The sequence below is a fragment of the Triticum urartu genome, chromosome 6A (assembly GCF_056163025.1).
Source record: "Triticum urartu cultivar PI428250 chromosome 6A, HENAU_Tu73, whole genome shotgun sequence".
In the NCBI taxonomy this organism is placed as follows: Eukaryota; Viridiplantae; Streptophyta; class Magnoliopsida; order Poales; family Poaceae; genus Triticum; species Triticum urartu.
In genome coordinates, this window is record NC_141878.1 from 596,898,537 (window position 1) to 596,911,984 (window position 13,448).

The 13,448-nt window shown below is 45.5% G+C and overlaps 1 protein-coding gene and 1 long non-coding RNA gene across 2 annotated transcripts; both read right to left on the reverse strand.

Moving 5' to 3' along the window:
* Positions 1 to 245: 245 nt before the first annotated feature.
* Positions 246 to 2,529, reverse strand: LOC147966969 (uncharacterized). The gene is made up of 3 exons (XR_015607879.1): positions 777 to 2,529; positions 592 to 678; positions 246 to 484 (listed from the first exon to the last, which is right to left on the reverse strand). It is a non-coding gene; the product is annotated as an uncharacterized LOC147966969 (long non-coding RNA).
* A 1,369-nt stretch (positions 2,530 to 3,898) lies between these two features.
* LOC147966970 (uncharacterized) lies at positions 3,899 to 5,022 on the reverse strand. Its single transcript, XM_087530993.1, has 4 exons — positions 4,567 to 5,022; positions 4,383 to 4,491; positions 4,179 to 4,309; positions 3,899 to 3,961 (listed from the first exon to the last, which is right to left on the reverse strand). The coding sequence occupies exons 1-4, from the start codon at positions 5,020 to 5,022 to the stop codon at positions 3,899 to 3,901; spliced, it is 759 nt and encodes a 252-aa protein (XP_087387119.1).
* Between the last annotated feature and the right edge of the window lie 8,426 nt (positions 5,023 to 13,448).

The following is a 13,448-nucleotide window of genomic DNA, read 5'->3' on the forward strand; positions in this document are numbered from 1 at the left end:
ATGGACAAAGTCCTATGTACTTACGCTGCACAACTTGTGCCTCCTGGCTCATTTAGCTGGGCGAATGGGCCTAACAAAGCAGTGTGCTCACATGATATACTACATACTGCAGCGATCCAGCCTTTCTATAGCAAGCGGAATCACAAAATTAGAGAAGGCAATCGACACCAACACACATCTGAACTGCAGAGCCGAAGAATCCCCATGTATGAAAACAAAGCTTTAAAAAGTCAAGGAGAGTGAAGTACATCAGCTGATGCCATACATTCATTGCATTCCATCATACATTCATTCAAACAACATCAACATTCACAGAATCCAGATTTGCAAGTGCAAATGCAAACATACACTAAAACTCATGTGCAAAGTGCTCCTTGGTCTGGTTAAAGCGAAGACAGGTATCATCCCTCTGTGCAAAGTGTTCCTACCCCAACAGCAGAAGTAGTGCTAAGACTAGCAGCGCACTTGCGAATTGCTTCCAAGTCTGAAAACAGAGAATGAATAATTTAAGACATGCCAAATTCAACAGCATATTCCATAAGTTGGAAAAAACTAAGTACCAAATGCACTAAAAGGTTTAACAGCAAGTACCAAAAGCTTTGAAAGGTTTAATGGCACGTCCAGTCCACGGGTATTTCTTAGAATCGGTCTCAGCAAACAGAAGTTTAAAGGTATCATCTGCAAAACAAATTAACCCCACCAGCAAATAATTGAATATCAACTCAAATAATATGTAACAGTACAAGGAGTCAAATATGAAATGCATAGGCACTCACTCAAGTCATCATCAAGGGAACACTTAGGTACAAACATCCTCACTGACTCAGAATTCGAAACAAGACCTGGAGCCATTTCTGTCCAAGTGTCCAAAAAGCAAGCAAGACCCTGATATTAAATAGATCCATAACCAGTGAGAAAGGAACTAAATACTTTGATGCCTAGATTCCAATAGAGTATTTGCTAAGCAAAAAAGCAAAACACAAAACAGCATCCAAGTGTATCAGGCTTCTTCAATCCTCAACAGTTAAATATATTGAAACAAGATTACAGAACCAAACCATGATATTAAAATAGATTACAGAACTAATGAGCTAGGATCTAAATAAAACCAGTCACAATGCTATTTCAGGACAAATAGGACAACAGAGAGAGGTTCATAGGGCGGCTCTAACAAAATTGTTTTGGCCAGAGTAAGTTTGAAAAAGCAGAACAAGATAGACGGATACCCAGGTTTCAAATATTGGGCATTGCCTTAATAGTTCAAATATTGGGCAGTGCCTTAATAGTAACCAAAGACAAATACAAGATCTAAAACAATATTACAGAACCAAACCATGATATTAAAATAGATTACAGAACTAATGAGCTAGGATATAAATAATTGGATACCCAGGTTCCAGAAGTACTACCTCCAGATAATAAACCAAATTAGGATACACAAATGGATACAAGATGTACTTATGAAAGCAGTCAAAATGCTATATCAGCACAAATAGGACAACAAAGAAAGCTTCATATGGCGGCTCTAACAAAATTGTTTTGGCCAGAGTAAGTTTGAATAACAATGTCATTTCATTCTAGGGAGAAGAAGGAATAGAGACACTCGTATGATCAATAAGCAGCTCTGCTACTTCGTATGACAGATCTGACTAGACCAACACAAAATTAAACAATGTCTAACATTCAGGGGTGTGATATTATTATTAATTCAGCTATCTATTCAGAACAACTTATAATAGGCACAGCAGCAAAGTTCAGTTAAGACAGATCAAAATCGAAATAATCAGATAACGTTTTTAGCATTTGATCTGGTAAACTGGTTGAACAGCAAGAACCCAACCTGGTGGACAGCACTATATAGTCTAAAAATACATGGTACCCTACAAACTAACGGTACAGCAGGAAAGTTCAGTTATTAACTAGACAAATCAAGATCGAAAACAGGATTCAAACATCCTAAACAGGTAGCCAGATAACGTTTTACCATTTGATATGATAAGCTGGTCCAACAGAGAACCAACGTAGTGGAGAGCACTATATAAACTACTACTACACGCTACCCTACAACTACACAGTAGCCTACAAACTACACGCTACCCTACAACTACACAGTAGCCTACAAACTACAACCTACCCTACAACTACACAGTACTACAGGCTACCCTTGGAAGGATGCCAAGGCGCGACGGATCGAGGAAATAAAGCCAAACAAAACAAGTCAGAATCTCCATATTACGACCAAGAACAGCAACAAAAATTAGACAACTTGACAGATCTCCAACTTGTGGCCAAAGACGAGGTAGAAAAGCCATAAGAACGCCGTTGAAGCCGCCATAAGGAGAACTTTCCTCCCCCGACAGACCAAATAGCAACCAGCGAGAGCCTGCCTCGAGGGGCCGCTGGTTACTAGCTGGTTCGTCGAGAAGGAAAACATGGTGGTTGGTTCCGCGAGAAGGAGAACATGGTGGTTTGGCGAGAGGAACCAGCAACATGGAGAAGGCTAGACGAGGAAGAAGCCTTCCATCTAGACACGATCTCTACGTAGCAAGTCATTAAAAAGAATTATCAAACTCTCCTAAATATGATGCATGCAGACACGGTGCTCACAGCGACACCGACGCATGAGGCCGGCCTAGCCTGGCCCCACAAGGCAGCGTATACAGAGAGGTTTGCGCTAAACACGCAGCCCACCATTGTAATTTTGGCAACTACTAGGATTACGCGCGGTCAAACCCGGCGGTACACGGCAAAGGGAGTTCACACAGCCGCCTTTACACTTACAGATGGGGACGGCATACGGGCGGTCCCACCTGGAAGCGGCTCAGGAGCATGAAATACAGCGTTCGGTGCACCGTGCACAGTTGAGATCGTGACGATTACGGTGAACCCGATGCTGCTTATTATTTATTCCGTTACAACCGAGGTGGAGGTACCCGCCGGCAACTTACCCCACGGACATCTGGGAACATCGTGTCGGCGAGCCGGGCCTATTTATTTATTATTTGCAGTGGGTGCGTGATACACATCGTCGATCCGCGAGGACTCTTCTGATTGGTGGGTGCAAAGCAATACTGTAATTTCGTACGTGTTTCTTCCGCGTTCAAAAATATTTTAAAATTACTAATTTCTACTATTTTTCATAATTCGACACAAGCTTTTTGTATGGTCTAGGGTTTGTCGCGTGATAGGTGCGAACAAAACAATATCCAAGATGGCGTAACATCGGCGGTTCGTAGTAATTTGGAGATTGTTCAACTATGTTTTTTGTTTTCATAGTATGCTTTGTTTCGAAGTGAGATGTACCAATATCTCGGTATCTCTATTCCTAATGTCTCAGTTAGTAAAATAGTTTTCATGGTTTTTCTCGTGTGGTTAATTTTCATTCGGTTTTTTTCGTCTCAGCTTCCACCACTCTTCCCAAATTTTTTTCTTCTTCACACTTAAAACCGAATCGCGTTTGATACTTCTTTCATTCAATTCAATCATGTAAATATTGGGTAATTAATAATTTAGAAATATTACAATATATATGAGATCATTTTCCAAACAGATCAACCTCCTCTCCGATTTATTTCCCCCACCGATCCCCTTTCATACTTAACTCCACTAGAAAAAAAACACAACCGTCGAAGCCACGCCCTAACGTGATCACGTACCACAATGAGAAAATTCCTTATATTGTCTCCCTATTTAAATGTATTCCCACCTTTATTGGTTTTTTGTCCTCCTTTCACCATCGTCTGATTTTTTTTCATCTTTCCCCTCACACGCAACGAAAACAATCCAGCCAACGAGGCTCCCCTCGATCATCCCCTCGCACGTTTTAGCTGATCGCTCAAGGGCGCTGGATGTTTTGGCACAAGATATTGCGACCAGAACAGCTTTTCCGTGGAGCTCCCTACTCCAGCTCGGAAGAATTCCGCAGCGTCAGAAACACTGCGCGGCAGATCCGCAAACACCCCTGGAGAACTCCAAATCCGGGTTAGTAAGAAATACTTCTTCTTCACATACTTGCTTTGCATACTAAACGCCCTAGCCGCCGCGATTTTCTTGGCCTCCTGGATTTCTTGAAGGGCGCCCTGGGCTTCAACCCGGGCCTCTTCCTCGCTTTGGCTAGCCTTGGCGAGTTCGGTCTCTCGAGCCGAAACATCGCACTCCAAGGTCTCGCATTTTTTAACGGCATCCTGGAGCTCTTGCTGGACCTCATTAAGCCTGGCCCTGAGCTTCTTACGAGCGGCATGTTCCTTGGCAGCTTTCTCCTCGGCTTCGGCCAGGGCCTTTTTAAGGACCTCGACCTCGGTCGCCGCTCCTACAAATATTATGGCACTACGGTCAATAGACATCATTCATTCTTTCTGAGTATACAGCAAGTCGCAACATACCTTGCTTGTCCTCCAGCTGCCTTTTTACAAGGCCGAGCTCTTCTTCGGCCCGCTTCAGACTCTGCTTTAGTCCGGAGACCTCCGCAGCATGAGAGGTTGCGGCCACCGACTTTTCTTTTCAAACACCGGACAGTGTCTCAGGGGCTACTGTCTATACTAGGACTTTTTCTTTTGCGTCGCTTACCTCAAAGCCTGTTAGCAGGCTGCCGCAGGCTTCCGTCAGTCCGCTCTTGACGGAGTGAACCCTCTCAATCACCGTACCCATAAGGATACGGTGTTCCTCCACAATGAAAGTGCCTCGTAGCGCTTCCAGTAGATTATCCGGTGCCTCTGGTTGGACAGAGGTCACCGGCGGGATAGGCACACCTCCTTCTCTCGAAGGAGGCTGCACGCCGGATTCCGGAGCCGTACAGGTCTCCGGAACCGTATCCGATTGGGGGCCGAACTGAACACGGCCCCCATCGCCAGTCACCATGGGGATCTGCTCCCCCATGTGTCCGGCGGCTGAGGTTTCGCCCTCTGGCGCCACCCTGACAGCCTCCTGAGCCTCTCCCTGGCCTGGGAAGATTCTTTGGGATAGCACGTCGACATCGCCCTTGGCCGTGGGAGAGTAAGCGGCCGGCGGTGACTCGCTGGCCATCGCCTTTGAATCCAATGAACCTCTTGATGAGGATCGCTGGGAGCTGTCGTGGGCCGGACTGCAATAGCATAATTAAACATATTAATACCATGGAGAGGAGAGGCCGGATACATGGACATATACGGGTTTTTAGTACTTACGATGCGGCCAGGGGCTTGCTTCGGGGGCGTCGCTCTGGGTTGCTGTCGACGTCAAACGCGGAGTTATCCGCGAGGGGGCCCTTCCCCCTCTTGGGTGCCTCCGCCTCCAAATTTGTGGAGGCCGCCCTCTTCTTCCTTCCCCCATCAGGGGGAGAGTTGCTTTCTTCCTCCTCCTCGTCGTCGTCTTCGATGGCAGAGGAGTGAGTCTTGTCTTCGGACGACACGTCTGAAACTCCTTTGCGGCGAGGGCCACTTTTGGCCCCCTTGGCCTTCTTCTTGGCCTCTTCTTCGGCGCCTTGTAGGGCGCCGGAACCAGCATCTTTGCCAGGAGCGGGATGACTGGTTCCTCGGGCAGCGGAGCCGGAACAAGCAAGTAGAGGATGCACCTTGATGTGAAGGACTTATCGCACTGGCAGGATGGGCAAGATCGGGCCCTCGGTCCGAGTCTATGGCCGACGGCGTCTCATTGCCCTTAAAGAGCAACTTCCCGACATCTTCGTGAGTGGTTCCGAAGAGCCTTTCCAAGGTTTGGTGCTTCTCTGTATCGAATTCCCATAAAGGGCAGGCTCGGCTCTGGCACGGAAGGATCCGACGAACTAGCATCACCTGGATCACGTTGACGAGCTTGATGTTTTTATCCACCATGCTTTGGATGCGCGTTTGCAGCTGTAACGCCCTCGATGCGGCTATATCTCCCACGTGTCGAAGCACGACTTAGAGGCATAACCGCATTGAAAGCAATGTCGCAAGTGAGGTAATCTTCACACAACCCATGTAATACATAAGGGAAAAAAGACACATAGTTGGCTTACAATCGCCACTTCACACAATTACATGAATAAAGCATTACATCAACCAAATACAATCAAGGTCCGACTACGGAACCAAAATAAAAGAAGAACCCCAAATGCGACAAAGGTCCCCGATCGACCCCAACTGGGCTCCACTACTGATCAACTAGAACGAAACAAAACAAAGGATCTTCATCGAGCTCCTCCTGAGCTTGGTTGCGTCGTCTGCACGGACTCATCGGCACCTGCAAGCTGGTTTTGGAAGTATCTATGAGCCACAGGGACTCAGCAATCTCGCACTCTCGCGATCAAGACTATTTAAGCTTATGGGTAAGGTAAAAGTATGAGGTGGAGCTGCAGCAAGCGACTAGCATATAAGGTGGCTAACATACGCAAAAGAGAGCGAGAAGAGAAGGCAAAGCACGGTCGAGAATCTATGATCAAGAAGTGATCCTAGAACAACCTACGTCAAGCATTACTCCAACACCGTGTTCACTTCCCGGACTCCGCCGGAAAGAGATCATCACGGTTACACACGCTGTTGATTCATTTTAATTAAGTTAAGGTTCAAGTTATCTACAACCGGACATTAACAAATTCCCATCTGCCCATAACCGCGGGCACGACTTTCGAAAGTTCAAATCCCTGCAGGGGTGTCCCAACTTAGCCCATGACAAGCTCTCACGGTCAACGAAGGAATAGACCTCCTCCCGAGACATTCTGATCAGACTCGGTATCCCGGTACAACAAGACATTTCGACAGGGTAAAACTAAACCAGCAACACCGCCCGAATGTGCCGACAAATCCCGATAGGAGCTGCACATATCTCTTTCTCAGGGCACACCGGATCGTCCAAACTTCCGGTAGGCCAGCCCAGAGTTGCCCCTGGTGGCCACCGGCGGCTGACAAGTTGGACTAACACTCAGAGGAGCACTGGCCCGGGGGGGGGGGGGTAAAAATAATGATGACCCTTGAGTCTGCAGAACCCAAGGGAAAGAAAAGGCTAGGTGGCAAATGGTAAAACCAATGTTGGGCATTGCTGGAAGAGCTTTACTTAAGACGAACTGTCAAGGGGTTCCCATAATAGCCTAACCGCGTAAGGAACGCAAAATCCGGGAACATAACACCGATATGACGGAAACTAGGGCGGCAAGAGTGGAACAAAACACCAGGCATAAGGCCGAGCCTTCCACCCTTTACCAAGTATATAGATGCATTAATTAAATAAGATATATTGTGATATCCCAACAATTAAACATGTTCCAACAAGGAACGATCTCCATGTTCCAACAAGGAACAAAACTTCAATCTTCACCTGCAACTAACAACGCTATAAGAGGGGCTGAGCAAAGCGGTAACATAGCCAAACAACGGTTTGCTAGGACAAGGTGGGTTAGGGGCTTGGTTCAACAATATAGGAGGCATGATAAGCAAGTGGTAGGTATCGCAGCATAGGCATGGCAAAAGAGCGAGCAACTAAGCAAGCAAAGATAGAAGTGATTTCGAGGGTATGGTCATCTTGCCTGAGATCCCGCAAGGAAGAAGAACGAGTCCATGAAGAAGACAAACGAACGTAGATGAACGGATCCTCACAACACGACGTTATCGGAACCAACCCGAAGAAGCAACACCGGAAAGAAGCAAACAATCATAGTAAAACAACCACCACATAAACATGGCATGATGCACAATCAAGTATGATGCATGACCGGTTTGAAGAGGCACGGCATGGCAAAGTGCACAAGCAATTCTACAAATTAAGTGGAGCTCACTATGCAACGAGTGGCATATTGACGAAGCACCACATGACTTATTTAGTTCTCTCTCGTTTATGTACCCAACAAGATTAAATGTTGTTAGCATGGCAAGAGGTGAAGCAAATGAAAACTACCTATCTAGTCAAGGTTAAATGAGGCCGGAAGCAACGAACAACAATTCCGGAAACTCCTCATGAACATATTATAGATTTGGTACTGTTCTGCCCTAAACATAATTTTAGAGTTGTTAAGCGTGCAAAGTGAAGCCACCATGTTAAACTAGGCAAAATTCTACCACATTTACATATAAAGTTTGTTAGGTTTGGAGCTATAGTTATTTAGTTATGAATTAAACCATTTTAGCATGGCATAGAGCAAAAATTAATCAAACAACATTTTAAACATTTTAAACATGGATGGAAATGACATATTATGAAACTAGATGCAATTCTAAGCATATTTCATATATAAAGTTTTTCCATATGATGCACAGATCATGAGTTATTATATGCATGAAGCTCGGGGTCCAAACTGTAAATATGCAGTTTTCTGAAAATAGAAAAAATCGTTCATAGCAGAAAAAAAATATATAACGGGCCGAATTTGTTCTTGGGCCAACAGAGAGGCGCCGGGAAGCAGCTCACCCCTTGGGCTTCGGCCCGGTTCGCTGGAGAGGCCAAGGCAGGCCAGTTGCTGGACTGTAGCTGGAGAGGAGGCGGGGTCAATGTGCGGCGGCAGCGGTCCACGCGAGGCAGAGGCGCGGTCAACGAGTGCAGGCGAGGCGAGTGTTCGGCGGCGCTCCTCCGCGCGGAGCGGGACGACGGCGATGGCTTGGCGTGTCTCCGGCGGAGAAGGGAGGCGGATCCCATCGGGGATGGAAAGATCCGGTCGGTGGGGGCCGGATCCCGCCGGATCCGTCGCCGGAGCAGGGTGGCAGCAGGGTGCCAACGACGAACTCCATGGCGGTGGCAGCGAGGAGCACTGCAGGGGAGAGGAGAGAGGTTAGGGAGAGACAGGGAGATGTAGAGGAGGGGCGGCGGAGCTGGCCTGAGGCTCGGCAGCAGCGGAGCCAGCCGGCGGTGGCGGAGCGACGGTGCTGGCGAGCACACGGGACGGCGGCTCGGGATCGAGGAACGGAGCGCGGTGGTTGGTCGGGCACAGAAATAGATGAGATACAGTGCGGTGGCGGCGGCTAGGAGGATCCCTAGGGATTAGGGATTGGTCCGAAAATAGACTAGGGGTAGACTATATATACAGGAAAAGAGGGAAGTTGGATCATCGGATCGAAATCCGACGAACGAGAATAAATAGGCTCGGGAGTCCAAATAAGAAAACGGTGATGTTTTGTAGACGTTTGGGGATGATCCGGACACAACGGTGGCGACAGCCCGGGTCGGGTCCGGGACAACTTTCGGACGCTCACGTGAGGGGTTCGATGCACTGAGCAGGGAGGGTTTCGGACCGTGCGGTCGCATCGGACAACTCCGGAAGCGAAGAGGGGAAGGAGGAGGGACTAGGTGGGCTGTGGCGAGACTACAAGGGGGAGAAGAGAGAGAGAGCGCCCGGCATCTGTTTTCGGAGACCGAAAACGTTCGACGTTAGACCGGCTATACTGCCGTTATAGTTTAACGGTTGGGCTATCAAACGAACTCCGAATGCGATGAAACTTGACAGGCGGTCTACTGACAACAAAACAACACCACATGCCAACTCTCATCCCATTCCGAGAACATTTTCCGGCCACTTATAAAATAATATTTCGGACATGCCGCGGGCGCGTGCAAGTGTGTCTGGGCTCAGAACGGATAACGGACGGAACTGGGAGACCCGGACTAATGCAAGTTTCGAAAACATGATGATGCAATGCAGATGATGACATGGCAAGATGCAACACGCAAACGAATGACAAGGCAACAACAGCGAATAACTGGAGGACACCTGGCACATCGGTCTCGGGGCGTCACAACACTCCACCATTACGAGAGGATCTCGTCCCGAGATCTAGAATGGCACCGGAGGGAAAAGGAAGAGGAAGAGGAGAGGTAAAACTAAGTTGCTTCTTTGACAAATGAGTGAACCCAAAGAACCTTGAGAAGGTTAAGCCATTTCAAGAAAAGAATACAACAGAGATGAACGAAGTTGAAAACACTCCGTTAGAAAAGAGGAACAAGGAAGAACAAATGCGGGCAGCACTCCGATTGAAAATGAAAGGAATTGAACAAGATCTTGACAAAACAAGATAATGGGTCGAAGAGAGCAACATCACCATGCCTCCGGAAGAAAAGAATAGAAGTTAGACCATTGAGATAAACGAATGTAGAAGAAAATGCCAACTTCTGCGACAAAAGAGCTTGAAAAGGTATCCTTAGGAGAAGGGTCGAACGGAGTTGTTGGAAAACCAACAACGAAAAGAATAAGCTTGATATGGTCTTATGAAAGACATCCCCAAAACTATGAGGAGAAATTCTAGTACTAACGAAACTAAAAGATTTGGGTTGATATGAACACGGAGACGAGAAAGTATATCGCACCGGAAAGGATAAATGAAGAAATTGGATCATTGATAAACACCATGAGAGCGACAATCCTTAAAGGAAAGCTTTAGGTGAAATATAACCCAAGATAATTCCAATGAAGAAAATGATGGATTTAAAATATCTCATCCTTGATAGCTTGAGAAACATGAAGCACGAAGGAAAATTATCAAGAATGACATAATACCACCTCCAATGGTACGGAAGAAAGAATTGCACTCCGGATTACAAGAAGAAGAATGCTTGAGCTCCTTAAAAGAATCTCGATGAAAACTTCGAGAAGGAAATAAATCCTTGATGAACCATCATGTAGAACCTCCATGAAGAACTCCGTTAAACAAAATAATAATCAAACGGAAGGAAAAAGAAGTTGAAAATACAAGGTGAAGCCTTGCGATGATTTAGATGGAGCTTCGTGGTGATATAATTGCGAGAGCTTGGATCTTCGGGAAAATAAAGATGAGCACTTGAAACCAAGAATTTAATCATCGTGAAACCAACTCCGGGAGAAAAGATTAACATATGGATGAAACAAGAATAAGAATTACATTATGCTTATCCTTCATCAATTAAATTGATGACAATCAATGGATTTGGCATACCACTTATTTTCGTAGAAAGGATTAAGATAGATATAGCGTCAACTTGATAATGCCTTCAACGAAACCCCGGTAGAATTTGAAAACACGAATGAATTGATATGATAAGAAAGAAAAATCTGGAATGAGTCCCCGTAAGAATTAAAAAGAACGATTAAAACATGAAGGCACACCGGGAAGAATTAGCAATTAAATGAAGATTCTTGAGAGAATTTAGACCCATGAGAACGAAAAGATTACGAGCTGGTAAGAGAATACTTGAATGCAGCACCGGTAAGATTGGAGAATGATAACTGACAGCTGAGAATGAATAAGTCTTCTGAAATGATGGGCTTCGGGGAAAAGAAATGGGAAACAACTCATGAAATGCTCCGGATGGGTGAAAGAATTCTCACAATCGAAAAATAATTATGAGAGGAAGGCAACAAGCTAGAATCACGAATCTTGAAGAGAATGGAGCAAGATATGGAGGAAAAACTCTTCTTCGGTCTTCAAATGTTGAGAGTGACGATGAGAAACACCACCAATAATTGTAGAGGTACTCCGGGATGATAAATGGAAAGGTTGAGCCAAGAATTCGACAGATCTTGGAGAAAACATAAGACTTATGATGAATCATTCTTACGTCAAACTTTAAAAAGAATTTAGGATGGCTCCGGGAAAATAAGAAGAGTCAGGTAAGATCCTGGGAAAAGACCTGTGGGTTAGGGCCCACTCAAAAGAAACACCGTTGAAATGATTTAAAAGAGAGGTTGCACCAGTTGAATTAAATGGCTTGAATGAAGTGACATCCTCGAAAGATCTTGAACGAAAGCAGAGTGGAAACAGGAATCTTCTGAGATATCTTCGGCACTCCGAAACAAATGAATAGCGAGGAGTAGATGATTAAGAGGTGCACCGGTATGAGAAGGTATTGAAATGAGGAAAAGATATGATCAACAAAGCTTGACTTGAAACCACCGGAGAAGAAAAGAACGAATAATGGTGAACTAGAAGAACACCTTCAAGGGAACCACTGGGTAAGAATAATGATAGAAAAGAATGGAGAGACTTCACATCAATAAGATGGATACTCGATTAAGAGATCTGAATCCTTGGAGAAAAACAAAGGGAGGGAGGGTGGGTGGGAAAAACAAAGACAATTTGGAATGGATGAAACGAACACCGTTGAGAAGAACTAATACTTGATCTTGCGGTTGTTGAAATGATCGGATCCACTTGAAGAGAAACACGCCAGTTGAAAAAGGATTGACACGACAGTCTCGATTACAAAGAAGGATTGGTATTCACATCGGAGTATGAGAACACCATTTAGGAAAGGTATGGAATCAACTCTTGACTTCGAAGCAACTCGAATACCACAACTCAAAACAAAAACAAAGGATTGGCTTGCGGAATAAGCCGGAACAAACATATGATAGAGATTTTGTTCGAAGTTTTCGTGGTGGGGCCTACACGGGCTCGATCGTACATCACCATCATGTACAAGGCAGTGCACATGACATACGAAGCGTCCCCGAGTCGGCATAGCCAAGGACTCTTTAAGACACAACGAGACCACTGTAAAACCAACCGTGAATAGGCGGACCACTAGACGTCGAACCCCAATTTCATATCATACATCTATCGGAAAGATATCCTAAGAGCTACTTGAATTCCCACTTATAAACTCCCGAAACTTTCCAGTTATGCAAATCAGGTGTTGGGGATACAGGGGAAGCATAATATCTCACCCAAAACTAGCAAATCCTACATCCAGCTGTATCCATCCTTCAACACATAACCAAGAAACCTTCGGAAATTGTCTACCTCAACCTTCGAAAAGCATCCGTTATACAAGTTATGGCAATACTCCCGAACTCCCGCCCCAGTACTGGGTGGCGTCGAGGTTATCTCACCAACGAACTGCATAAAGGAGATTTTCGATGTCGGCGTACTAAACTCAGGTATTCCAGAACTGCAACGATAAAATTATGACGACAACACCTCAGAGCTCAACTCCTCGGGACACTTCCACAAAAACCCCTGACAGGAGGCACCAAGACAATGTTCTCGTCACAAAACCATCGGAACGATTCCAAGATACCCGCGTGATCCTAAAATTTTTTTAGTGAAATTTGAGAAGAGAAAAGTCAAAACTCTACGTCAGGATGTCTTACCAGAGCGATGAAGGGACTGGGGAGTAAAAAGAATTCCTAACTCTCCGATATATAATTCCTAAATGACTCAAAACATTTTTCTAGACACAACTCGGCCGCTAAAAACGATCAAGCAATGGGGCTCCTAAGGTCGGGGAAGGCTCTGATACCAACTTGTAACGCCCTCGATGCGGCTATATCTCCCACGTGTCGAAGCACGACTTAGAGGCATAACCGTATTGAAAGCAATGTCGCAAGTGAGGTAATCTTCACACAACCCATGTAATACATAAGGGAAAAAAGACACATAGTTGGCTTACAATCGCCACTTCACACAATTACATGAATAAAGCATTACATCAACCAAATACAATCAAGGTCCGACTACGGAACCAAAATAAAAGAAGAACCCCAAATGCGACAAAGGTCCCCGATCGACCCCAACTGGGCTCCACTACTGATCAAC